The sequence below is a fragment of the Botrytis sinoallii genome, assembly GCF_014898435.1.
Source record: "Botrytis sinoallii strain Bc 23 chromosome Unknown BSIN_024, whole genome shotgun sequence".
Lineage (NCBI taxonomy): Eukaryota > Fungi > Ascomycota > Leotiomycetes > Helotiales > Sclerotiniaceae > Botrytis > Botrytis sinoallii.
Window position 1 is genome coordinate 727012 of NW_024066051.1, and position 26455 is coordinate 753466.

Here is a 26455-nt window from a genome sequence, read left to right on the forward strand (position 1 = left end):
AAAGGCTGACCCAAAGACTCACCGGCCATAACAAAACAAACAATTTACAGCATAAAATCTTGCAGATTTCTTTCCCTTCCACATCATAGATCCCCAGAATCTGATTTGAAGAATCACTCGAAATTATAACCTCGATATCTTTTGGCTACGGTCATGTATCAAGTTCAAGCTTCCTCCTAATCTGTCTTACTTTTAGATCGCGTGTGCTTCCGTTTTTGCTTGATTGTTACACAAACGATACCCTTTCAAAAGGATATGGCGACCGAAACGTTACCTTCATCACTTGATGAGGTAGAAGCTGTAAGTTCATCTTTTCCCATAATGACTTATGATAGTGAAGTGGCTTGAAGACGATGGATATTTTGTTTAACAAAATTTTGCTGAAAATGGAATGTCACGAGATCAGTCAAGATATCTTTTACTAGCAAACACGCAACCACCTTGTAATGTTCGATATGTAATATAGAAGACTTGCTGATTGGACTATAGCTCGTTCATCAACTATACAAGGCTGGTCCTCCTCAACAGGTTTCGAAAATTCAAGAAACTCTTCAAAAGCTACAGCGTTCTCCTGCTGGTTGGGAGCTGGCCAATGGCCTACTGGGCAGCAACTCGGAAAATGTCAAATTCTTTGGGGCATTGACATTCACTATCAAACTCAACACAGATTCGTACGTAGGCTGGCCCCTAAATTTTTTCAGTTTCTTGTTGACTTTTACTGATGTCTTCATTCTAGACAATCTCTAAAGGATGATGATGCGCAAATTGTGCTGCAACAGATCATTGGATGGCTTATTAAATGTTTGAATTCCGGCTGCGGACCACTTGTCGTCAGAAAACTATGCACAACATTGGTCACTTATTTCCTTCATTTCTCTGGCTCTTGGGCTCGTTGCATTTCTCATCTCACATACTGCCTTTGCCTTGGCGAGGCCGTTCCTTATCATAAAATCGAGGATGCTCCTACTATGGCGGTCCTTGCACAGAATCTACCAGATGACAAAAGTCTGGCGATACTGTGGTTCTCAGCTACCTTGGTAGAAGAAGTTGGAAAAACAGATTCAAATTCAATGAAGCAGTGGGTACATCTCTTCTCTACAATCAAGCCAGTTGCTAATATTCCTTAGACATAAATTTCACGAATATGTGGTTCAGAATGTTGAAGACATTGTGACTATATTGATAAAGGGCATTGTAAACACAACAGGGATTTCTATAAACACAAAGGTTCGCCAGGAATCAATGAAATGTTTTCAGGTTAGTCTTCGATTTTTCTTCACTACAGCCATTTGTATCGCCGTAGGCATCGCCATTGCACAAGTAATATATTGAATGGCCAAGGTATGCTGAAGTATCTAAAGGCTGTTCCTTGGATCGCATTTGAAAGCCTTATGAGATCAACAGGTTATTCGAATTGACCCATATAGCTCGATTTTTGGACAGAACCAAACAGCTTCAATTGTGCCAAAGCATGTTCAACACCTCAAGAATCATTTGGGCGCCCTTTTCAGAATCAATACTAACATGAATAGTCATGGGTTCTTTACTCTCATCGTGCATTTCTCGATGCTGCCATTGTTCTTGATCCTTTAAGAACTCTAACTCAGCCTGCATTGATGCTAATCATCGATAACGATTTATATGAAATCACCGTGGAGCTGTTTGCAGACATTCTAGCCAACTACTCGTCCTTTCTTTCCGAGAATGACTTCACGATGCTTTACGATCTCTTCAGTAGCTCTTGGGCACAGGAAAGATATGCCAAATTGATCCAAGGCGATTTTGACTTTGATTCAGTGCAGTTCGGTCAATTCTTATTAAGCTTTGGCGATGCCACGGTACAAGATCTAGCCCAAAACATCTCGACCGATTCTCGAAGTCAGCAGATACTTTCTGCTCTTGTAGGACTACTTGGCGCTGATGGTTATATCGTCAATGAAGACAAGATATTCGTCCCAGCAGTAGAATTCTGGGCTGTCTATCTAGAAACTGTACTCGACTTGTCATACAACGTGGATGCTTCGCCTCCTTGGCTACCAGCAGCGCGATCAGTGCTGATGCAAGCAATCGAGAAATGCTGGCAAAAAATGCAATTCCCTCCCAAACATGAATTCAGTTCGTGGGATTCAAATGAGCGCGCTGCCTTCAAAGACGCTCGAAGAGACGTGGGAGACTTAATACAACAATCATACATGTTACTTGGATTACCACTTGTTTCTAGCTTTGTCGACCTCATCTTGAAATCGGTTGAGAAAGGAAATGCTTGGGGTGAACTCGAAGCCTCATTGACCTGCTTAGCTGAGTTTCAGGACTATATAAAGGAGGAGTCAGATGAATACTTGGACAAAGTTTTTGGGTCGCCACTTTTCTCTATGCTTGCAAGGTCTGATTCAACTGTTCCTTCACGCACAAGGCAGGCGTTCCTCATGGTCATCAATGGTTATCCAGAGTATTTTGAACGTCATACACAACATCTTCCGAGCGCCCTTAATCTTATGTTCAGCATGCTGCATTCACCAACGTTGGCCAGAGTAACATCAAAGTCAATCGCGATGCTCTGTTCATCGTGCCGAAAAGTACTTGTCCCTGAACTTGCGGCGTTTCTGCAGCAATATAGTGAGATTAATCGAGAGAACTCTGTGGAAAGTTATGCGAAAGAGGGTGTCATTGGTGCTATTGCATCTATCATTGAAGCAATGTCGAACGATGAATTAAAGCTGGACCCTCTTAGACAATTATTGGAATTTGTTCAAAGGGACCACGAACGAAGCCTTCATTTATTGAGCACACAATTCACAAATGCGGCCTCAAATACACAAGTGCCGGATGGCCAAGTAGCTGCTGACGAAGTTGAACTCACTGCTATACGATGTCTGATAAGTATCGGAAAGGGTCTTCAAGTACCAGCTGATACCCCTGTTGATCTTAACACCAGTGAAAATAATTATTCATACTGGAAGAATGGCAATGGCAGAGGAATTCAAGTACAGGTTCTGAACATTCTTACCGCAGCCAACGAAGCTTTCCCTGGCCATGGTGAGGTAACAGAGGAAATCTCACATGTTTTCCGTACTGGCTTGGTTGAAACTGATGGACCATTTGCTTTCCCTCCTGAGGATGTCGCCAAGTAAGTTGCTTCTTAGCATGTTATGGTAAGATTTTTCAATGCTAACTCGATGACTTAGATTCATCTTCAGATCAAATTATCAGACACCTCGTGTCATCACAGTCATCAACACCGCCTGCTCACTCATTAATTCATGTAACACAACATTAGATGAGCGCAATAATCAAGTTTCAAGTGCCTTGTTGACATGGGTCTCTGGATTGATGGAAGCTATAAATCACGGTACGTCCTTGTGTTCGAATTCGCAGTTTCATAACACAATTTATCAAAAAGGAAGAGAACAATTTATGCTAACAAATTACAGAGCCCAGCAATGACCCAGAGATCTCGCAACCAAGCATAGAGTTCCTCCACCGTCTAATCTCCACCCCCAAAAATCTCCACATTCTCCTGAATCACGAGCCCAAATCCTCACTCGAACACATTTTCATGTTTACCCTCAAAGCCCTCACAGGCCGCGATCCCCTACCTAAACAAAGCGCCGCGGAATTCTGGGTAAGTTACATCCTACTAATCATCCTAATTCTCTCTCTCGAATTAAATGAAAAATCAAAAACTCAAAGACTAACCTTAATCCAGGCCTCATTCGTCTCCCTCCCTACCAACAACCCCGATACCCACGTCCAACAAGCCATCACCAACGCTCTTCAACATCTCGGACCACTCCTGGCCCAAGCCCTCATCTACAACATGGGTGGCGCAGCCGCTCGCAGCGAACTCGACAAACTTTCGGATCCGCTGCGAAAACTTGTTGTGAGTCAGGTGCGAGCAAAGAGTTGGTTGGAAGCTGCGTTGATGGATGGAAACTTTCCGAGTGATAAGGTCGATCAGAAGGAGAAACTGGTGTTTTTGACTAAGGTTATGAAGTAAGTTGCTGATTCCGATGTCCGATATGTGAGTGAAGTTGTGAGCTAACTTTGTGAAGTCTTCGTGGTGCTCGGGGAACAAATTCGGTGGTGAGAGAATTCTGGTTAGCGTGTCGAGGATCAAATTTTGCGTATGTTTCTTGAGGTAGCGGTTGGGAAGAAGGGGTAGATGGACATGACCGGGACGTAGATGAATGAATATTTGGATGGCGCGAAGAAAGGAACTATTTCACAATTAAGTCCAGATAGTATTGTATTGTACACGATTGAAACGCCTCAATCGATTTTAAAATAGATAGACCAATCCTTTTTCCAGTATCTCATCTCCCGTTTTGCGATCCTATTCCTCGACTTGATATGTAAAGCTCTTGAATAATACATACATACATACATACATACATACAATAGACATATAAATCTCGAAGCAAGATGTATCTAAAATCGCATAAAAGCAGCCATAGCAAACGTGGTACCAAAAGAAACTTTAAACGCCACGTTTTCTTCCATGAGGGAACGCAAATTCACATGTTTGATATAGCGCTGAATACGATCTGTAGGGACGATGTCGAGGCCGTGGGAAGAGGCCCACTGGGGGAAAATGTTAGATGGTGGTGAGATTATTAGGAAGGGGGAGGTGGGAAAAGAAGATAGAAATATAGGGATTGGTGTGGATGTAGATGAATGAGAAAGGTTGGAGAAGTAATGGGGAAAGGAATAGATAGGTGGTAGGAGGGACGGAGGAGAGAAGGGGGAAAAAACGTACTTGTATCCCCACGACCATTAACCCGATTATCAGCGCGAGGGAACGCGAAAATGTACTAACAGCTAGACCGGCTCCTAGTCCTGTGAGGAGTTTACTGTTAGTGGGATTCTTTGTGCGTGTGTATGTTGTTTTCTGTATTGGGTCTCCGTCGCTTCTTTATATTTTGCTCGTCTCATCTCATCACCTAATTCCTCTTCCTCTATTCCCTCTCCCCTTCCCCGCAACACCACAACCACAACCAAAGAAAGAAGATGAAACATACCAACAATACTCCCACTACTAATCTGACTCACAGTCTTCGAATCCAAGCCACCCCCCTTCTTAATAATCGGCGCATTCGCATTTCCATTCTTCGACAGCGGTGACGAGAGTGAATCCAAGCGAGCGGGAAAGCGGTGCGATTGGAGGAGGCTGTAGGAGGTGTAGGAGGTGAGACCTAGTGCGGAAGCAGTGAGGCGGGGAGTTCGGAGGAGGAGGCGGGACATTTTGGGGAGGTGGTTGAAGGCTGGGAGTGGTGAATTGATGGGGTGGATGGTGGTGAGAGGGAATTAGGTAATTGGGTAGTTGGGGGTGGTAAGTGATGATTGCTTGCTTGTGTGCTTGTGTGTTTGATGAAGTGAAGTGAAGTGAAGTGAAGTGAAGTGAAGTGAAGTGAAGTGAAGTATAGACAGACCCGTAAAGTCAATTTGATGTTGTGTGTGATATGCTATGTTTCTGATAATCAATCAAGTGACGTCACGATATCGATAAGGATAAGGAGAAACATTTTTTTATTTCTATCTCTACTCGTATCTGTGTTTTTGTGTAATAGATGACCATCCATATATCTGTTAGCTAGGTACCTATACATGAGATGAAATGTCAGTCGTTTATAGATCGAATCATGAAAAAAGGGGAAGAAGAGATGAAGGATGATATATAGAAGTAACATTCATTCATATACTAGGTACCTAGGTATCAAATATCACATCGTGTATTAATGTAAATTCTCAGATAATAAGGTTCATAATTACCCGAGATCAGGATACCGAACTCCGATTCAAACACCAGATACACCCACCACGTCGGATAATACCCATCTCCTACCTCGTACCTATACCTATTCCCTTCCTCGGTACTTTCCCAAACATCCTAAATTCTCTTATTCGTATCCGTCAATCATCTTTCCGCCATCCCATCTGGCCATACGATATGACATGTCCAACAAACACGAACCCAACAACATATTAAAAAAATCGCATATATCGTCTCATCATCATTACCTACATCTACATCTATCTCCTCGGGCCATTACTGCATACATTCATACATGTATTTATTATGCATCCAACCAACTCCATCCATTCATCTATTCATCCACCTCGCAAACTCCTTCTTCCTCCTTTTTCGGATATCCAACATCCCGAATCTTCCCATACATACAAGGGCGTGTTTTTGATGAGAGCCCGGATTGAATTTAAGCGAATTTCCTCACCAAAAGTATACTTTATTCCCTATTTTTTATAACATAATATAATTTGAATATTTATTATAAAGCTTTGAAATTCAAATCATATTCAAAGATTTAATGAATGATTATTTCAATATCAGTTTTGTTAAATTTTATGAGATATTGATTGATAAATCTTATATAGAATTTCAATCCTTAAAATAAGCATTATTTTCTGTGACACTTTGCCTTAGAAGAACTGCGAGAGCAGGGTACAATTTATCCTTAGAATCTACAACTACAGAATCGGGAGCAAAGCGCTCGTAGAGCACTCCTATATACTAGCTATATATATATGATCGTGTATGTGCACAAGCGCGCACGTGAGCGATCGCAGCTGCGATTAAGTGCGATCCGTGACACTACCCCCCCTTTCGAAAAGCTTGCCCTCAAGCTTCACAATTACCTAATCCGTAAACACATCAGCAATCCCAATAAAACATCGTTGTTTACATTATAACATGGTGTGGTAAATGGGCGTATACACAAATTTTGCTTTTTTTTCGCGACGGGAAGGCGTATGGGAAACAAAGGAAACCGTTCTATAGTCTAGTAATAGCACGAAGCCTTCGAAGCATATAGATCGCCCGAATTTCCCTCTCTCTTCCAAATCTTTTCCAATCACTCACCTTCTTCATATCCCTCGATTAATAATCAATATGCCTTCCACACCATCAAGAAAACGCAACAGCAAGAGCAAGTTGTCGCCAGCGCAACTGAAGCAGCAAGAGGACACGCATATGGCGATAAATTGTTTATTTTTCTTTTGCATTTGCTTTGTTGATATGCTTCTTTACAGCTTGCGGCGAAAAGAGCGTCTGCCTTTTCTATTGTGTGAGGCAAGTGTTTTGTTGAGGAAGAGGAGGAGTCGAGCTGTAGCAGGAGTGGTAATAATCCTATCAGCAAAAAGAAGAATAATGAGGAAGATAGATTGGATGATGAAGATACACATAAATGAGACTTTTTTTGGTGTTTCCGGCTTGCAGTCGGCTTATTTAACAAGTACAATTACAGATGCTGAAGGCAATATGCCTAAAAATAGAATCGATTTTCGATATACTCATTGAATATATCCGTTTCATCATCTTCTGAGGTAGAATTCGAAGAAAGAATATAATCCCTTGATTGATTGTATTGATGATTACGAAAAGAAGTTCGCTGATAAGTTGATTGTAGCAGTATATCATTTTTGTGATCTCGAAAATGATGATGAGATAGTTAAGGAAGATATTCTGGAGGTTTTGCATTAAAATCAACCTGGTTGTAAATTCGATACACCCCGTTATAGAAGTATTGGCTTTGTTGATGTTGATGAGTAGGGATCTCCAAGCAAGAGGTTACTAAAAAAGACGGTATTATAGTGGGAACAATACGTTCGGAGGATGGTTGGGTTTGTGCTGGCTACATACACAATTGTATTTCCGGCAAGAGAGATGGCATCTGCTATCGACTTTCTGGATAATTATCTAGTCAATCTTACTGTCTGTTTTGTTTGACTGGCAAACATAAGTATAAGCGCTTGCCTAACAGAGATATGCATAAGATGTTTCTTTAATATCGATCGACTGTTATTGAATACGGCAATATGGCAAAGGTAAGTTACAATTTTGCTAGTTTTTAGTAAAGTTAATTCTTGAGATAGCTTGATATACAGAAGGAGCTAAGAATCGCGTTTTGAAAAAAATACTTCCTCTTACCCTTACTCAAGAAGCTGCGGAGTATCGTGTGGTAAAGGTTGTAGTGTAAGGAAACGAATTGGAACAGTAGCATTAGCTTGTTGTAATTCAAATGGAAGTAGAGCTTTCGGTAGCTTGCAAGTGGTTGAGTGTAACTGAACGCCAGCTCGGTTTTGTTGTCGCGCATACTGCAACTAAAGATCGTCTTATCTTTCGGTTTGTGATTGTTCTGTGTGTACTTATCGTTACTGTTGGCTAAGGATTCGACTAGTATTTCGGTTTAAATTATTCAGTCTTTGCTATCATACCTTGCCCGACTATAATCGTTGATACCCGTAGAGACTTTCTTTCTGGTTTGGTTTAAGTTTGCCAGACAGAGGAAAAGACTTTCTTTATTGACATTTCATCTTTATCTGGTTGCTTTCAGCCTTTCGTACGATTAGAATTTTCTTTATTATAATAATGAATTAAAGAAATTCTTTTTGTCTTTTTTATTCATACATTGATTATTGTCTGTAAAATCGTAATCATCCTTTCCATTCTCGTAAAAACGAATCCACTCCGGTAAATACATAGAAAGTCCTAACAGAGTGAGATTTCGTAGATGGAAGTTATGGAGGTGGTGTAGAACAGTTTTTAAGTCAAAAACAGAATACCAGATAAGATCGTTATCAGCATTCAGCTACAATACTCTGTACTTAAGCTGTTGGTGTACTTTTTTTATAGTTAGAATACACTCCACTTCCCATTCGATATTACCAATGATATTTATTAGAAACAATAGTTCGAGGCTTTGTTCGGGAAGTAGATCATCTGCCGCTTTGCAAAGCTTGCTAGGTGGAAACATGGGGTGGACTTTCATAATAGGCAATAAATCCAATCGAAAGGAATCTCCAGCCCGACCAATAATCTTGAATCTATCTTGAATAGAATAATCCAGTTTTTTGGATGGTTGTTGTGTCGGAAAGTCCCTCATACTGAGCCATATATAGTCTCCCACATCGAAGTCAACTAAACAACAATACAAATTGGCCGATCGAGATATCTTTTCTTGTGTACACAAGATATTTTCTTTTGCTCAATCGAGTGCTAGTTTATTGCGTTTGGTATATTTTCTAGTATCGATTATATTCAAATCGTCGATAGGCGTGGTGGAGTCGGGTTTCCAATTCCAGGGATTGCGGGGTAGGTAGCTATACAAGGTCTCATACAAGGTTTGATTACCTAGTGATTCATGGGAAAGCGTAAATTGAGTGTAATCTATTATTGGTAGGAATTCAGATCAATCATTTTGATAATAGCTTATAAAGGGTTGCAAGCGTTGTTAGAGATATTGATTATAAATCTCAATTTGACCATCAATTTGCGGGTGGTGAGCGGTAGATAACTTGACTTGCATTCCTAAGATATTATTGAATTCTTATCAGAATTTGGATATAAATTGAGGACTATAATCAGAGATTATAATCTCCGGGGCACCGTAGTATCTGTATACATGGTATAGGTACAAGCGGGCCTGATCTTTTGAATCGATTGATTTATGATAGGGTATCGAAATAGCTTGTTTGGTTAATCGGTCGATAATGACGAATACGTTGTTGTAACCGTATTTATCCTTGTTGAAACTGTAGTAATCCATGGTGATGTGTTGCTATGCTTGTGTAGGGATCGGGAGTGGGTGGAGGAGACCAGGAGTGCAATCTCTTGGTACGGAGCTGCGCTTGCATTTGTGGCAATTCCGTATATATTAATCGATTATATCGTTCATGTTCTTCTAATAATATTGATTGGCTAAAAGAATATAAATCTTTTTGACACCAGAATATATAATGGAAACTGAATTGTAAACTTTGCAAATCAAATAGGTTCGCAGATTTTGGTGTTTGGTATGTAAAGTCGATTATTATAAAACAAGAGTCCTTTTTCGAGTATGAGATGTTTATACAATTTGATAGTCTGAATGTGTAGAGCTTTTAAATTTGGATAGGATCTATTTACTTCAATAATGTGATTTACAATATCGAAAAGCGGTATAATTATGTGTATATCGATATTTGCGATTATATTCGGATCTTACTGCAGAGATTTGTGTATAATCTTTATATCCATTTGATTATCTTTTATAAGTTATTGAAGACGATTTTTCTTTTTAGTATTGTTCTGTTAATCCAATTTATCAATACGGTGTGTAAGCGTATTTGTAAGTAGATTATTCTTTTTAATATAATATATGATAATGAAGTTATAATCGATGAATAGTTTTGTCTAATATGTTTTATCGAGTGTTTAACTGTTTAGTTGATATGAAGTACTCGAGTGTTTTGTGATTGGTGTACATTTTGATCTGGTGCGGGGATCTGGCAAGTTCGGCTTTTTAGTAACCTAGGGATTTGATGATCGCAAACATTTCTTTATTATGAACTTTGTAGTTTAGTTCGGCAGTAACTATCGTTTTCGAAAAGTAGGTAATTGGTAACTATTGTTGTTGTGCTTCTGAGATAGCATGCTAGCGACTATATTATCGGATGCATTGGTTTCCAGTATACAGGGTAGTGTATAGTTGTAATGCTGTAGGAGAGGAGCGGAGATGAGTTTATTTTTGAGTATATCAAATGCAATTTGACAGATTTCGTTGAAGTGGAATTTGATATTTGCTTTTGTGAGTTCATGAAGAGGTTTTGCTATTATATTGTAATCCTTGATGAATTGATAGTAAAAGTTACAAAAACCTAAGAACGATTGGATATCTTTTACAGTAGTAGAGTAAGTTCAAGTAGTGACTACTTCAATCTTTTCTAGATCGATTTGTACACTGTTTGTAGAGATGATAAAACCTAAATACTTTGTATATTTGACGTTGAATTCACATTTTTTGAGATTTGTCTAAAGGCCAGCGGACTTAAGTTGTTCGAGGATATATTTGATGTGTTCCTTGTGTTTATTTTTGTTTTCAGAATATATAAGAATATTATTGAGGTAAGCAGTACAAAAATCATCTAAATAGTCAAATAGGATATCGTTTATATATTATTGATAAGTTGCAGGGTTATTTGTCAGTTCAAAAGGTAAAACTTTGTATTTATAGGAATCATATCGAGTGCGGAAGGTAGTGTATTCTTTGGAAGCTGGATTTATGCAGATGTAATGGAACACTTGTTGAATATCTAATTTGATATATACCTTTGTATTAGCAAATTGTGCGAGTGTTTCGTCAATGAGAGGTAGAGGGTATCTGTCTTTGTGTGTTTAAAGAATTGAGTAGTCGGAAGTCTATATAGAATCTTAAGCTTTTATTCGGCTTTTTCACAAAGAGAATCAGTATTGCGAATAGTGTTTGGCTGGATTCTATAAATCCTTTAATAAGGTTTTCTGTAATGTATTCTTTAACGACCTTAAGCTATTCAAGCAACATCTTATATAGGGGACTGTATTTGAGAGCTTTTTCACCTTCTCCTTTAAGTATAATCTTGTGATTGTATGACTAGAAAAAAGGTAGGATATCGGACTCGCGTTTGGAGAATGCTCAGTGATATTGCTGGTAAGCTTTGGGGATTGGAGGCTTCGTCCTCGACGTCTGCGATGATGTGATTGAGAGTAGCAATAGTTTCTGGTTTAGAATTGTTTTAAGGCCAACAATTGTGGTTGAGATTTGATGGTTATTGTTTTGACTAGATTTGTAAATCGAATGATATCATCAATTTCTGTATATGTGATTGTAAAGATTTTATGATCCTTGCTTTTCTTACAAATAAATTGAAATTGAGTTGATTTGAGTGTATAGATATTGAACGTATTGGAGATATAAAGCGGAAGGGATTTGTAAACAAATTGAATAAAGATTTGATTGAGAGTAGATTTCTTTTTCAGATTGATTGGAATCTGAGCTTCAATTGCATCTGAGATTATTATATTAGTTTTTTGGGGAGGGGTAATAAGTATTTCAGGTACAATCAATGCTATAGTTAATTATCTATTATCAAGTCGATGATATATTTCTTTTAATCAAGCATTCCAATTATCAGCATCTTTTTATCTCAAATAATTAATTCTGGGTTGTTGAAGATTGTCTTTGGTTAAAAGTATATTTTTTGATAAGGAAACAGTAGGAGGATACTTGGGAGGCTATTCGAGGCATTGGTTAAAACAATCGACTTTAATTCGGGTTTCTGCCAACCATTTGCAACCTAGGATTACACTATATGAATCCAAATCAGTGATAAAAAATAGCAAATAAGATTGTTATCGAGTATCAATTGTGAAATTAAGAAATGTGAAATAAGTGATAGCTTTACTTTGTATACCATTGTAGCTTTTGATTTCAATCAGTAGTTTGAATAGTATAAAGCAGGATTTGAATATAAAGAATAATAATAAAAGAAGTGTTTTGTCAATAAAAGCAAAGCCATTCACTCCAGAATCTATGAGAGATTGAATATTGTATAAATATCCGTTCTTCGAAAATGTGTATGGTAGATTCATGAAATCATTTTCCATTAGTTTTATCAAATCGAGAAATCTTATATCCCGGATCGCACTTAGAAGAGAACTTCTACCTAAGCGTATTGATTTAAACGTTGATCTTCGACAATACAAGCAGACTCGATAGCTTCCACTTATACTTCTTGATTTATATCCTCCTCAATATTCTTTTCTACATTGTAGAACTCTTTGTCTTCTTCAATCTCTTGAATCTCAGTCATAATGTTTACATTACCTGTATATAGCGTGAAACTGCAATTCATTTTTAATGCAAGGGCGGTAGTACTATAATTGAAATTGTTTTCTAGAGATAAAATGTTATTTAGCTTAAAGGTTCCTATATAACCAATAGAAATGCGAGAAGGATATTAGGTATGAAATTGAATAAATAGATTCGAATTACCCAATAAACAAAAAGTGTTTCTAGAAATAGTTAACAAATCAGTATTATTAAATAGCTTTCTAAGAGGTGTTTCTTTAATTGTTTTATAACAATTACATTCTTGAAGTGTAACTTCGAATTTATCGATTTCAATAAGCTTAATAGCCAGATTCTCAATAATATAGCATTCGTTAATGTAGAGATCAATAGCTCATCAAAGGAAATCGGATATTTTTCTTTTCAGATTGTAAAGGAGAATTGTTGGATTGATAATTTCCGTTTGTGTAACTAATAATCTAAACCTGTAATACTATATTAGGAAGTTTTTTTGTTGAGTATTATTAGACATAACCCAGTATTCGTACTCAGTTTGTGTATAATCGGCTTCGACTGGATTCTTATAAATAACTGCAAGCTGATCGATCAATTGTTGTTCTATTAAACAGAGAACTTGAGTATATAACAAGAATACATATTTTTGTACCTTTCTTTCTGTTTGATCTATTATATAAGATCGCTGTTACACTTCCAAGATAAGCGAATTTTCATAAAGTTCGAATTGCTTGGTGACCAATAGCTGCCAGAGACTTGTTTTCGACTCTATATCATCTTTAAGTTTGAATAAAAGATTGATGGGCTTCAGAATATACAAATACTCTACTACAATAGTAAATAAACAAGAATAAAGTGTTCGATAAATTTGTAAATTGCTTAACAAAGCGACCGGATTTGAGAGAGGTCTGCTATCAGTACTCGGAAGGGATTGTTGTAAAGACTGACTTTACGAACGAGGGTTTTTCTTGTTCTTCCTTTTTCCAGTAATAGGAGATACCCTTTCAATAGAATCGACTGGAATATCAGGAGTTCGGACCCCACGATTTGCAAGGGAATCTATGTGATGTTGTTGTTGGTGTTTTGAAGGTTGAGATGGGTGAGCGGTATTAAGATTACGTTGTAACAATTTGTCTTTGAGTTTTGTGATTTCGTTTTGTAAGTTCTTAAAGTCTTTAAGGGTCGGTATTTGTTCTTTTGTGATGGGAGAGTGTGTGTTGGCATGCTATTCTCGAGAATTAATGTCTTAATCGAGGAGTCGTTTCCAGGCTGTTTACTCTTTCTACATCTATCAGTATTTATATTAGAACCGTAAGGACTGTAACCGTTTGCTCTGTTGAGGATTGACTATCGTCGGCTGGGGGTGCTTGGCTGGCGAGAGGGGGAAAGCGATGGAATCCCCTTTGAAGTAAATGGGTCGGATATGATAGCGGTACTTGTAATTCTGTATGTTGGGGGTTTGTTGTTTTCTGTTGAGTAGATTTACTCGGAATCAGTCCTCTTCCTATAAGTAATATCGAATGTTCTCGATATACCTAAGAAGGTATTATGGTTATAAGGTATTATTTGATCGGCTATTAGATGGCTGTGCGATTGTATAGTGAGTTGTAGATAATGTGACACTTTGTCTTAAAAGAACTACAAGAGTAGGGTATAATTTATCCTTAGAATCTATAACTACAGAATCGGGAGCAAAGCATTGTAGAGTACTTCTATATATTAGCTATGTATACATGATTGTGCATGTGTGCAAGTGTGCATGTGAGCGATTGCAGCTGCGATTGGATGCGATCCGTGACATTTTCTATAACAAATTTAAATCCTAATAATTCTATATAGATTTTGATTAAGTTGAAGAGTTTTATAGAAAATCTAAAATTATATTATAGAACTTTATAATAAAATCTATTTATATATACGATTTCAAATATATAATAATATTGATTAAATTTAATATTGAATTCTGAAATGAGTGACTTTTGATGTAAAAAGTACTTGCGCACGGACCCGGGCCCTCATCAAAAACACGCCCTCGTACATTACATACATTACATACATACCCATCATACCCATCCATCCATCCAACTCACCCAACCCCAACATTCCCAAAAATCTCGCAAACTCCTTCCCCGATCCCAAGCGTATCTACCCAGCCCAAAGTGCATCCCCCTCGATCGCCGCTCTAGCCTAAAAGGGTACTAGTCCTCATCTCCGTCCAAGATAATAGAAGAAAAGAAATAAAATGGAAACCCTGCATATAATATAACCTTAAATAACCCCACGTTGTACCTCGCTCCTCTAATCGAGTGTCATCTCACCAATCAGGATGTGTGAATCGGAGGGTTATAGAGATGTCGACATGTATCAAGAGGTAGATTTGTCCCATCTAGGTAGTATAAATTACCTAGGTAGTTATAATCTTTTCTTTGTCTCGGCATTACTTACCGATCGGAGGGGCAAGTATCTATGTACCTAGGTAGTAGAGAGGTGCAGATGAATTTGAATTTGAATTTGGATTTGATTTTGAATTAATAAGAGAGGCATGAGAATGCGATGAGTAAAATATATACCTACGACCTACCTAGGTACTAATGGCCATGGGATGGATGCACCAGATCAATTGACCTATCAAAAGACGAAAGCTGACTTTCTACCAAGACTGAGATAGATTGACGTGAATGGAATGGAATGAGAAGAGTCATATGCTAGACTAGATCTTTTACTAAGGAAAACGATTTTAATCATTTGGATTTCTTTTCTCTCCTCACATACGAATGTATATATATATACAGATACCTACCTACTTATTGCTCTAATACATACATATATATTTGATATAGATTTCTTCTTTGGATTCTTCATTTAAAACTTACACTTCTTACCTACTTACTTACTTACCGACATACTTCATCTCTTTCTATTGTAGCTACTACACTACCTTGAGAAAAAGACCTTTACACTTCATCTCTCCTCTCCTCTTCTCTTCTCTCCAATACTCAACAACACAAGCAAAATGTCCAACGAACTACCCACCAGCGCCACCAATGGAAATGGAAACGGACATGGAAACAATACCTCTTCTACCTTTGTCGTCAAGACCGGCTTGGCGCGAATGTTAAAAGGAGGTGTGATTATGGATGTAGTTAATGCCGAACAAGTGAGTAACTTACGATGTTCCCTCTCCCTTCTTTCTATTCATCATCAATCAAAATGGATTTTTTACAAAAACCGCCACTAACTTCCTCCACCTCCAGGCCCGTATCGCAGAAGAAGCAGGCGCAGTAGCAGTCATGGCGCTCGAGCGAGTTCCCGCCGATATTCGTGCTCAGGGAGGGGTAGCCCGTATGTCGGATCCAAAGATGATTCGAGAGATCATGGACACGGTTACCATACCTGTTATGGCCAAGGCGAGAATCGGTCATTTTGTTGAATGTCAGGTTAGTTCTCCCTCTCATTTCCCTCTCATTCCCGAGGTCCCCTACCTTCCTGTTTTCTTTCCCATCTCCTCCCCCTCTCTCTCAAACCTCTCTAACACCCACCCCTCCCAGATCCTCCAATCAATCGGCGTAGACTACATCGATGAATCTGAAGTGCTCACCCCCGCCGACGCCCTCCACCACGTCGAAAAACACCCCTTCACCATCCCCTTCGTCTGCGGCTGCCGCAACCTCGGCGAAGCCCTCCGCCGCATCTCCGAAGGCGCCGCCATGATCCGCACCAAAGGCGAAGCCGGTACCGGCGACGTCATCGAAGCCGTGCGTCACCAACGCCAAGTAACCTCGGAGATCCGCGCCGCCTCTCTCATGTCCGACGAGGAGTTGCGCATCCTCGCAAAAGATATCCAAGCTCCATTCGAACTCCTCAAAGAAACTGCAAAGTTGGGCCGTCTCCCTGTGGTTAATTTCGCAGCGGGTGGTATTGCTACCCCCGCCGATGCGGCCCTCATGATGCAATTAGGTTGTGATGGAGTTTTTGTCGGGAGCGGAATTTTCAAGAGCGGAGATGCGGCGAAGCGCGCCAGAGCAATTGTGCAGGCGACGACGCATTTTAATGATGCGAAGGTCTTGGCGGAGGTGAGTGAGGATTTGGGAGAGGCAATGGTGGGGTTGAATTGTGGGACGATGGATCCCAAGGAGAAGATGCAGGGGAGGGGATGGTAGATGGATGGTTGGATTGATGAATTGGGTGAATTTTGAAGAGTGAAATGAGTGAATGAAAGGGAAGGAAGGAGGTGTGGGTGGTACTTTGTTTATACAAATAACATCACTTCTATGGATACAATAGGGGAAAAGAGAAAAAGGTAAGGGTTTGGTATACCATCACATCAAATCGCATGGTATGCATAGAGGCGTGAAAGACAGGTCTATCTAGGTATCTAGAGATTCTCAACTCATCTCAAAAATATAAATCCACAAAAGGTCAAGAAATTACAATATAAAGCAGCTAGCACGTAACTTTTCGCATCGTTTCAATATTCCTTCAGTGTCTACCTATTCAATGCTTAAACACCTGAGAGCTGTTGAAAGAGTGAATTCAATTCAAATAGAATCTAACATTGAATAGTTTCGGAACATTGCCATGAACCACCAAGTAATATACGATACCTAGTACTACGGAGTAAAGACTCAGATTCATCAAATGATATCGGTTAAATCATGGAGGGGTAATGTGGAGAGGATAGTAGCGGGGTTAAAATTCTTGCCAGGCGGTGACACTAAGCGGGCAGAAAATGATTCATCCCGATGATCACATTGAATTTGAAGACTCTTCTTTTGTTCTCCAAGCGTCTTCTCACACGTTAAATACCTCAACGCACTTTAGAATTTCACAATGGAGCCCATTCGAATCCTCCTTGTCGGAAATGGTGGTCGGGAACATACTTTGGCTTGGAAACTCAGTCAATCTCCCCGCGTCGAGTTGATCATCGCAGTCCCAGGAAATGGAGGAACGGCCAATTGCCCAAAGGTTTCCAATGATTCCAGTGTGAAGGCTGATGATTATCCTGGACTTGTTGCTTTGGCCAAGAAACACAATGTTAACCTGGTGAGTTTCTCCTTTCTACATTTGTCTGGGGTTTTATTTTATTCCAATGCTCGATTTTTGTTAAGCAATTACTTACGTCTACATGTAGGTAGTACCGGGACCAGAAGCACCCCTCGTTGATGGAATCCAAGATTACTTCCGTGAGGCAGACATAGCTTGTTATGGACCATCAAAACTGGCTGCGCGTTTGGAAGGGAGCAAAGCATTCTCGAAAGATTTCATGAAGAAGTATAACATTCCAACTGCGGCTTACGAGAACTTTACGGACTACGAAGAAGCGCGAAGATACATTGATAGCGTAAGCCATAACGTTGTCATTAAAGCTAGTGGATTGGCAGCTGGAAAGGGTGTTATTATCCCAACATCGAAAGAGGAAGCCCACCAAGGATTAAAGGATATCATGCTTGATCGAGAATTTGGGGCTGCTGGCGATGAGGTTGTTATCGAGGAATTCTTGGAGGGTGATGAGCTCAGCATTCTCACTTTCTGCGATGGTTACAACATGTACTCTTTACCTGCTGCTCAAGATCATAAGAGAATTTTCGACGGTGATCAGGGACCAAATACTGGAGGAATGGGATGCTATGCGCCTATCCCCATTGCTACCCAAAAATTAATCGAAGAGATCGAGCGAACCGTATTGGAGCCCACGCTTCGCGGCATGAGAAAAGAGCGTACACCTTTCGTCGGAACTCTTTTCACTGGCTTGATGATAACCAAGAACGGACCAAAAACCTTGGAGTACAACGTTCGTTTCGGTGATCCAGAAACACAGACTTTGTTACCATTGTTGAGTGAAGATACCGATCTTGCAGAAATCATGCTTCTCTGTACTCAGGGGTCCCTCGACGAAGCGAAGATCAAGATTGATCAAAAATTCAGTGCGACGGTTGTGGTAGCTGCTGGTGGATACCCAGGTTCATATGCCAAAGGCACAGCCATGGAAGTCAGCACACCTCCGGCAGGTTCCAATATATTCCATGCTGGTACCGTGGTGAAGGATGGTCAGTTACAAACATCTGGTGGACGTGTCATCGCAGCACAAGCTGTTGCAGAAACTCTCGAGCAGGCCGTAAAGGATGCTTATACTACTGTCGATCTCATCAAGTTTGATAAAATGTTCTACCGCAAGGATATTGCTCATCGGGCATTCAGATCTTCATCTGCTACAAAGGAAGCACTTACATATGCATCCGCAGGTGTTAGCATTGACGCCGGTAACAACTTTGTCGAACGTATTAGAAAAGCGGTTCTTTCTACCCGAAGACCAGGAGCCGATGCTGAAATCGGTGGGTTCGGTGGAGAGATTGATTTGGAAGCTGCTGGCTATGCGGGTGCCCCAACTGTAGTTATGTGCATTGATGGGATTGGCACTAAACTTGCCATTGCACAAGCTATGGAGAAGCATGACACAGTTGGTATTGATTTGGTCGCTATGAATGTAAACGATTTAATTGTTGCAGGCGCTGAACCACTTGGATTCGTCGACTACTATGGCTGCAGTCAATTGAAGCTTAAGAACGCAGCAGACTTCGTAGAAGGTGTTGCTAACGGATGCAAAGATGCCAACAGTGCACTCGTTGGTGGTGAAACTGCTGAGATGCCTGGTATGTACCAAGGGGATGATTATGATGCTGCTGGTTGCGCCATGGGAGTTGTAAAGAAGGAGAACAGATTACCAAGGACAGATTTGATGGCAGAAGGGGATGTCCTTATTGGCTTGGCATCTGCGGGAGTTCACTCCAATGGATTCTCTCTCGTGCGAAAAATTATTGCGAGAGAGGGTCTCTCCTACAAAGAAGACAAGTGTCCATGGGATCCTTCCACCACCGTTGGTGAAAATCTTTTAACACCTACCCGCATTTACGTCCGCTCTTTGAAACCAGTGGTCCAGAAGCATTTGGTCACTGGCTTGGCCCACATCACTGGTGGTGGCTTGACTGAAAATGTTCCTAGAATGTTGCCATCTCATCTAGCTGCCGAGATCGATGTCGCTACTTGGCAATTACCGGATGTGTTCAAGTGGTTGAAGAAGGCAGGTAATGTCGAAGCTAGTGAGATGGCTAGAGCCTTCAACACGGGTATTGGAATGGTAGCAGTAGTTAAGAAGGAGAATGTAGAGCAGGTTGTGGGAGAATTGGAGGAGTCGGGTGAGAAGGTTTATACTATTGGAAAATTGATCAAGAGATCGGGTGAAGGCTGTGAGTTGAGAAATTTGGAGTCGTGGAATTAAAAAATACCTAGGTAGGCAGAACGAGAAAATGGGAAGGCGGATCGCAATGGGATGGGAGGAATTATGTTATACTAGCCGTCGGGGAAAAAGATTTTTCAGACTACGGATTCGTAGAATTTTCTTATTAATTATTATAATAATTTTGAAATCGTACGAATTCGTAGACTTCAGGTTCTCTTTCACCGACGGCTAGTATCAATATAATATATAAATCTAATTCTAATTCTAATTCTAATATCGTAATTCTATTAGTAACGAAAGACCCCCTTGTTGTAGCCCTGGAGATGAGGGGAACCCCCGATTAGTCATTCTGTTACAGATGTCTGAGAAATTTAGATGGATCTTCACAACGGCCCGAGCATGATCTGATCCAAGCGAACGAATTATATTTATTTTATTCCAATTTTGACCTGTCTGACTATAATCCTAGTTGATATGCCGAATTTTTCCAATTTTATACGAGTAGCGATATCGGGCAAGGCTGATAAAAAAGGTTACAGTAAAGTTTATCGAATGATTCGATAGCACTTTGTAATTCAAGCTGAATCTCTCATAGACACCTTCCATCTCGAGCTTCTTCTGCAAACCCGCTCAATAATAAAAAATGATTACCATAAGTCCGTCACCTCTATTTTCTCCCCGCCGCGCAAACCCTCGGTCACAGTAGAATCATTATTGTTTCCCGCGATGGTAGCAAGACATTCGAAACTGACGTCCATATAGAAGTACCCTGTTCCTCTGCGAACATTGGCCCCGGATTCGATGTGATCGGGCTCGCGCTGTCCATATGGCTCGAGTTGCGTGTCGAAGTCCATACCGCGGTGACGTCTCGCGCGCCCCTCAATTGCAAAATCACATATGAAGGACAGGGTGCAGAAGAGGTGCCGTTGACTGCGGATAGCAATCTGATTACGCGCACTGCGTTGTATGTTTTGCGGTGTCATGGCCAGCGAAGCTTTCCGTCCGAAACGGCAGTTCACATTATCAATCCGATTCCGTTGGGACGCGGACTGGGATCTTCGGGGGCGGCAGTGGTAGCGGGTGTTGCGCTGGCTAATGAAGTTGGGAAGCTGCAGTTGTCGAAGGCGAGGATGTTGGACTATTGTCTCATGATAGGTACGGTTGGATTGTCCATCGCGCTCGATATATCTAACGAGATACACAGAACGCCATCCAGACAACGTAGCCGCAGCATTGTATGGAGGATTCGTCGGCACATACCTCAACGAACTCAGCGCCGAAGACACAGAACGCAAAGAGATTCCGCTCAGCGAAGTGCTCCCTGAACCTGCCGGAGGAGTCGATACGGGATCCAATCCCCCCGAACCACCCGTGGGAATCGGGCATTACATGAAGTTTCCCTGGGCCCCCGAAATCAAAGCCATTGCCATCATCCCACAATTCGAAGTCGCAACCGCAAAAGCGCGAAGTGTCCTGCCTTCCTCGTATTCCAGGTCCGATGTCGTATTCAACCTGCAGAGAATTGCTCTCCTACCTTCCGCGCTGGGAAGATCACCACCCGATGCAGAACAAATCTATCTGGCAATGCAAGACAAGGTACATCAACCTTACAGAAAAGGTTTGATCCCAGGCCTCCCTGAGATCTTACAATCGGTCACTCCTAAATCTCATCCCGGTCTGTGTGGAATCTGTTTATCTGGGGCTGGTCCAACTATTCTTGCGCTTGCAACAGAAAACTTTGATGCAATTGCGAATGTCATTTTAGATACTTTTGCGAAGAATGATATCAAATGCGATTGGAAATTGTTGGAACCGGCGCAAGATGGAACAACTGTTACATACAGCTGAAAAGGCGTTGGTAAAAAAAAAAATTGTTTCGTCTTTTAAATTAAATTTATAGACTTGAGGAAATCTTAAGGCACATACATACTACCTTGCTGAACACGCCAGGTCTACTGTTAAAGAGAAGCAAAGATTTACTTCATCTTGCATAGACCATCAGTGCTTCATACGTCCTCATATCAGTCGAATTCCTCCCATACTTGTAGAGAGCCATGTAACCATATACGCCTTCCCTATAACGAAATCGTCCCTATCCAGGCAAGCTAATCTGACAAAATTTTCAAAGCGAATTTAACAATCATACAGCGTTTAAGCATGTAATTGTCAGTCTAACCCAAACCACCCCATGCACCTCGAATACGTCTTGCCAGTTGTATATCCTTCTGCATAATTGTGACTCTCTTGGCATGGATAGCGCACAAGTTCGTATCTTCGAACAGATGGACGAGAAATGCTTCGGCTGATTCTTGGAGCGCTTGAATAGCTTGTGATTGCCAGCGCATTCCCTCACCTTGAGGGCGTACTGAGAGTGCGATTTCACGGACCTAGATTCGCACCATGTTAGATATGGTTCTGTTTTGTTGATTAGGGCATGAGTACGAACCAAACGTGAGAAGGGAAGTTTGAGAAGGAGCAGATCGGTAGACTTCTGGAACTTGCGAATTTCCTTCAGAGCCAGGGTGCCAGGCTTATAACGGCGCTTTTTCCCTTGAGGAATTGGATCTCCGGCTAATTACATCAATTGAGTCAGTTTGTTGAGTTTAACATGCACCGTGATTTTCTCCCGAGCTTCATGTCAAAAGAGAAATTGAACTATTCATCCGTTTCAAACGCGCGCAAATCCATGAGTGTAGGAACAAAATCGGCTTACCTCTAACAGCACTATCTCTTGCCTTCTTACTCAAGCTCTTTCCCGCAACAGATTTTCCTGCTGGTCTGCCTGGTGCGTTTGCTCTTGGGCTACCCGCTGCTGATTCGTCGTCCAGTGACAAACGCTGCTTTTTATTCTGCATTTGCGACATTGTGAATATGATTACAATCCAAAGCTTTAGGGGTATTCGTCGAAAAAATATATTTTCTGCTGTGATTGCGCAAAGTGGTGCTCAATTTGCGAGATTCTTGAGAATATTGTTGTGACCGGGATGGATTCGACGACGCGGTTTTGCGCGAAGATGCGCGTCCTTGATCGTTGGACAGCTGATCCAATTGAAGGTGAATAGACCGAGCCGGACAATTTTGAGAGGGGTGAAATCGCGTGGAATTTCAATGGGTGGGTTGAGAGAGAAATGTACCTAGTTCAATTGGTAATTCTGGTCTGGTCTAGTTTGGAGTTGAATATTGAAGGGTTAGGAACCACAGCAACCATATTTACAATTCCTACGCGCTTTGACCAACTGGTAAAAAGGAAAGATGGCTACCTATATCCAAGGCTGAGACTTGAAACTGTCAGCCTTGCCTTATCTAAGATCGTCCCGCGGGTCAAAGGCTAGTAGTCATCGTTAGACCTTATGAGAACAGGACAACTTGTTCAAAGAAACGTCATGAGCTACAGATAAATTCTAAATACGAACCCACGACCATCCTTTCCAAAAAACAAAAAAAATCTTTCTGTCAAACTAAATTATTCAGGAATCGCATTACCTCGTATCACAAAAAAAAGTATCAAGATTTCCTCAATATCTTCACTTCGAAACTTCGAAATATCCAACAAACGCCATCACGCAAGCGCTCCTCGATTTATCCCATACCCAAAATTCCGAGCCTCGTAGTCGCATTACTGTCGCATTACTTCTATAACAGCCTCACACATCCAATTATGGATCAAATGATGGGAAATGGGGAAGGGGGCGCCGCCGGGTTTCCGCTCGAAACTTGGTTTTGGGAAATGCCCGTGTGTACCAGATGGTGGACGACGGCGACAGTCATTACCAGCGCGCTGGTTCAATGTCAGATCGTCACGCCGTTTCAGTTATTCTACAGCTTCAGAGCGGTATTTGTGAAGTCGCAGGTATGATTGCTTTTCCCATGGTTGCGCATCCGCGTTCGCATCTTGGAATCTCGCTGATTGAGTCTCTTTGAATAAATAGTATTGGCGCCTCTTGACAACTTTTATATACTTTGGTCCTTTATCCCTGGATCTCGTTTTCCACGTATTCTTCTTAACCCGATATTCGCGACTCCTTGAGGAATCATCCGGTCGATCTGCGGCGCATTTCTCATGGTTATTGCTCTATGCGATGACTTGTCTCATCTGCATAAATCCTCTGGTCTCAATGCCATTTCTAGGACACCCATTATCCTCGACTCTCGTATACATTTGGTCGAGACGAAACCCCGATACACAATTAAGTTTCCTTGGATTACTGGTTTTCACGGCTCCATATTTACCCTGGGTTTTGATGGGCTTCAGTTTAGTTTTACATGGGACGGTTCCAAAGGATGAATTGATGGGAGTAGTCATTGGTCATGTTTGGTACTTCTTTTGCGACGTTTATCCACCGCTACACAATGGACATCGTCCATTTGATCCACCAATGTTTTGGAGAAGATTGTTCGAGAGACAACCAAGAGAGGAAACAGCGGATGCAATCAATAATGATATTGCAATGGCCGCAGCGCCAGGGCCGGAAGTAAGATAAAAAAGAGTATCTCAGAATATCATGATGAAATTGCATGGGAAGGCGTTTGGGATTTAAGAAATTGGGTGTGAGCATTATTGTTCGCTGATGGGATCGTTCAGTAGAAGCACCTAGCAGAGATTTACTTTAGCCGCTATATCCACATGCTGAGGTTCTGGGGACATTTGTTCACATCGCAACCACAAGCAAGCGTATCAATATTATATTATTAAAATCATTGATAACTTATTGAGTGTGGTCATGAACTACTATCTGCATCTGAATCTACTTTTGATGGATTCGCCGCAGCCCGCTTTGCAGCTCGGTCCTCCTTTTTCGTTTTAGCAAACACGTCTACATCTCGAGCATCGTCTGAATCCTCCTCATTATCAAGCTCATCCACGGGAGCTATAGGATGATGTAGATGCTTCCAGTCCTCCAACTCTTCTATGATAGATCGCAAACGATCCCTAATACTCTCTATAGCGTAACTCCCTAAAAGTAATCGTAGAGGCGGGTAGGAACAATGACCTAATTGCCAAACCAAATCTGCGCATTTCTTAGCACTAGTAGGTTGTTTATCCCCCAGCCACTGAACCATTCTCTTCGCATGCAACGCCGGCGAAGTCGGATCGGAATATGGTTCACTGGGAGGTTTAATCAAAAAGTGTCCCCAAGTAGGTAGCGGACCCGAAGCCAATTCCTTCTCATCTCTCCTCACCAACCCCGGTTCTACCAACGTAGCTTTTATATTGAAAGCATCCACTTCGTAAAGCATCGCTTCGATCATCCCCTCCACCGCATACTTCGTCGCGCAATATGGTCCCAAGCCCGGAACACCCAATGCGCCTGAAGTACTACTGAATATCAAGTATCTCCCCGCTCCTTGCTCGCGAAAGTATGGTAGACTCAGTTGGATAATATGTACTGTGCCCATGAAATTCGTCTCGAACTGATTGCGGATTTCGTGCTCGTCTTGGTCTTCGCATGCGCCGATGACGCCGTAGCCCGAACAATTGGCTATCACATCAATGCGCTTGAATTTTTCAAGTGCCTGTTCTATAATTGTAGATACGGATTCTCGTACACGCACGTCGCAAAGAGTGTTGAAGCAGTTTGGATGCGGGAATGTGGTTTGCATCGATTCGATTGTATTTTCGTTGATCCGGCCGACGGCAACGACTTCGTCGCCTTTGGAAAGACATGCTCGTGTGAGACTCTGGCCCATATGGCCACTCGCGCCGAATATCTAGATGCTGAGTTAGTAAATGGAGGGTGTAGAACGGCCTTGCTAAGATAGATAGACGATCGGGTCGCAATTGGGAATACTTACTATCCAAACCTTTGGTTTTGTCTTATTATTTGGACCCAGAGGCTCACAGCTCAAAGGAAGTTGTAACTTAATCTTTTTACCATCGGCATTGATAGTGTTTTCGACTTTGAGAAAATCGGGAGACATGCTGTCGTGGGTATTGCTATGAGGGGCATTTTGTCCCGATGGTAGTAGATTGTTGTAAGAATCGAAGTTGGGAGTATCGGCAGGGCCTTCTCCTTCTTTTGAACTCCTCTCCTTCATCTTCCTTTGTATATTACTTTGTACGAATTCGTGAATCGCAAATGGCGATGATGAGTTGGTGCTCTCGTAGTGACGTTGAGGGAGCTGGGGAAAACTAGCCAATAGCGGGGTAAGCCTCCCCTTCCCAAAAGATTTGTTGCATATTTGCTAGCACTTTCAACTTTGGGGCCTTTGGTAAAAGTACCAATTTTATTGCAAATACAGTATCGCAAAGGTTTGAGGATCTTGAAAAAATTGTCCCGGGGATTTTGACCCAGAATTGCGAAAGTTATGGAGATGGGCGTTTTGGTAGTGATTCGTTATCGGTTTGTTTACAAACTCTTATCGTCCTCAAAAATTTCGTCTTATCTTTTATATCTTCATTCACTACACGGCATGATATGACGTAAGTCGGCATCTTTCTTTACTTTGATGGATGGTGGACGTTGATGATGAGATGGGACGGGAACAGATATTTTAAACGGGCACTGGCAGTTAGGATGGTAATCAGATGTAGGTATCTGGTATGGGTTCAAAGTACGAACTATATGACTTTCATCATTTCATCATGCCTATTCATTTATGCGAC

The 26455-nt window shown here is 41.2% G+C and overlaps 7 protein-coding genes across 7 annotated transcripts; 4 read left to right on the forward strand and 3 right to left on the reverse strand.

Moving 5' to 3' along the window:
* Positions 1 to 255: 255 nt before the first annotated feature.
* Positions 256 to 4137, forward strand: EAF02_010283 (uncharacterized protein; the record flags this gene model as incomplete). Its single annotated transcript, XM_038906331.1, has 9 exons — positions 256 to 300; positions 490 to 671; positions 737 to 1078; positions 1128 to 1257; positions 1533 to 3127; positions 3186 to 3349; positions 3432 to 3622; positions 3707 to 3993; positions 4053 to 4137. 9 exons carry the CDS (start codon positions 256 to 258, stop codon positions 4135 to 4137), a joined length of 3021 nt encoding a protein of 1006 aa, XP_038754058.1.
* A 291-nt stretch (positions 4138 to 4428) lies between these two features.
* Positions 4429 to 5241, reverse strand: EAF02_010284 (uncharacterized protein; the record flags this gene model as incomplete). The annotated part of the gene is made up of 3 exons (XM_038906332.1): positions 4429 to 4581; positions 4757 to 4836; positions 5019 to 5241. The coding sequence occupies 3 exons, from the start codon at positions 5239 to 5241 to the stop codon at positions 4429 to 4431; spliced, it is 456 nt and encodes a 151-aa protein (XP_038754059.1).
* A 10386-nt stretch (positions 5242 to 15627) lies between these two features.
* Positions 15628 to 16774, forward strand: EAF02_010285 (uncharacterized protein; the record flags this gene model as incomplete). Its single annotated transcript, XM_038906333.1, has 3 exons — positions 15628 to 15771; positions 15869 to 16051; positions 16163 to 16774. The coding sequence occupies 3 exons, from the start codon at positions 15628 to 15630 to the stop codon at positions 16772 to 16774; spliced, it is 939 nt and encodes a 312-aa protein (XP_038754060.1).
* Positions 16775 to 17416: 642 nt separating this feature from the next.
* On the forward strand, positions 17417 to 21761 carry EAF02_010286 (uncharacterized protein). The gene is made up of 4 exons (XM_038906334.1): positions 17417 to 17657; positions 17746 to 19858; positions 20614 to 21006; positions 21056 to 21761. Coding segments are annotated over exons 1-3 (2328 nt in total). The 5' UTR covers positions 17417 to 17444; the 3' UTR covers positions 20616 to 21006; positions 21056 to 21761.
* Positions 21762 to 22022: 261 nt separating this feature from the next.
* Positions 22023 to 22715, reverse strand: EAF02_010287 (uncharacterized protein; the record flags this gene model as incomplete). The annotated part of the gene is made up of 3 exons (XM_038906335.1): positions 22023 to 22238; positions 22298 to 22422; positions 22565 to 22715. The coding sequence occupies 3 exons, from the start codon at positions 22713 to 22715 to the stop codon at positions 22023 to 22025; spliced, it is 492 nt and encodes a 163-aa protein (XP_038754062.1).
* A 794-nt stretch (positions 22716 to 23509) lies between these two features.
* EAF02_010288 (uncharacterized protein) lies at positions 23510 to 24552 on the forward strand (the record flags this gene model as incomplete). The annotated part of the gene is made up of 2 exons (XM_038906336.1): positions 23510 to 23701; positions 23781 to 24552. 2 exons carry the CDS (start codon positions 23510 to 23512, stop codon positions 24330 to 24332), a joined length of 744 nt encoding a protein of 247 aa, XP_038754063.1. The 3' UTR covers positions 24333 to 24552.
* Positions 24553 to 24570: 18 nt separating this feature from the next.
* EAF02_010289 (uncharacterized protein) lies at positions 24571 to 25887 on the reverse strand (the record flags this gene model as incomplete). Its single annotated transcript, XM_038906337.1, has 2 exons — positions 24571 to 25560; positions 25645 to 25887. 2 exons carry the CDS (start codon positions 25885 to 25887, stop codon positions 24571 to 24573), a joined length of 1233 nt encoding a protein of 410 aa, XP_038754064.1.
* Between the last annotated feature and the right edge of the window lie 568 nt (positions 25888 to 26455).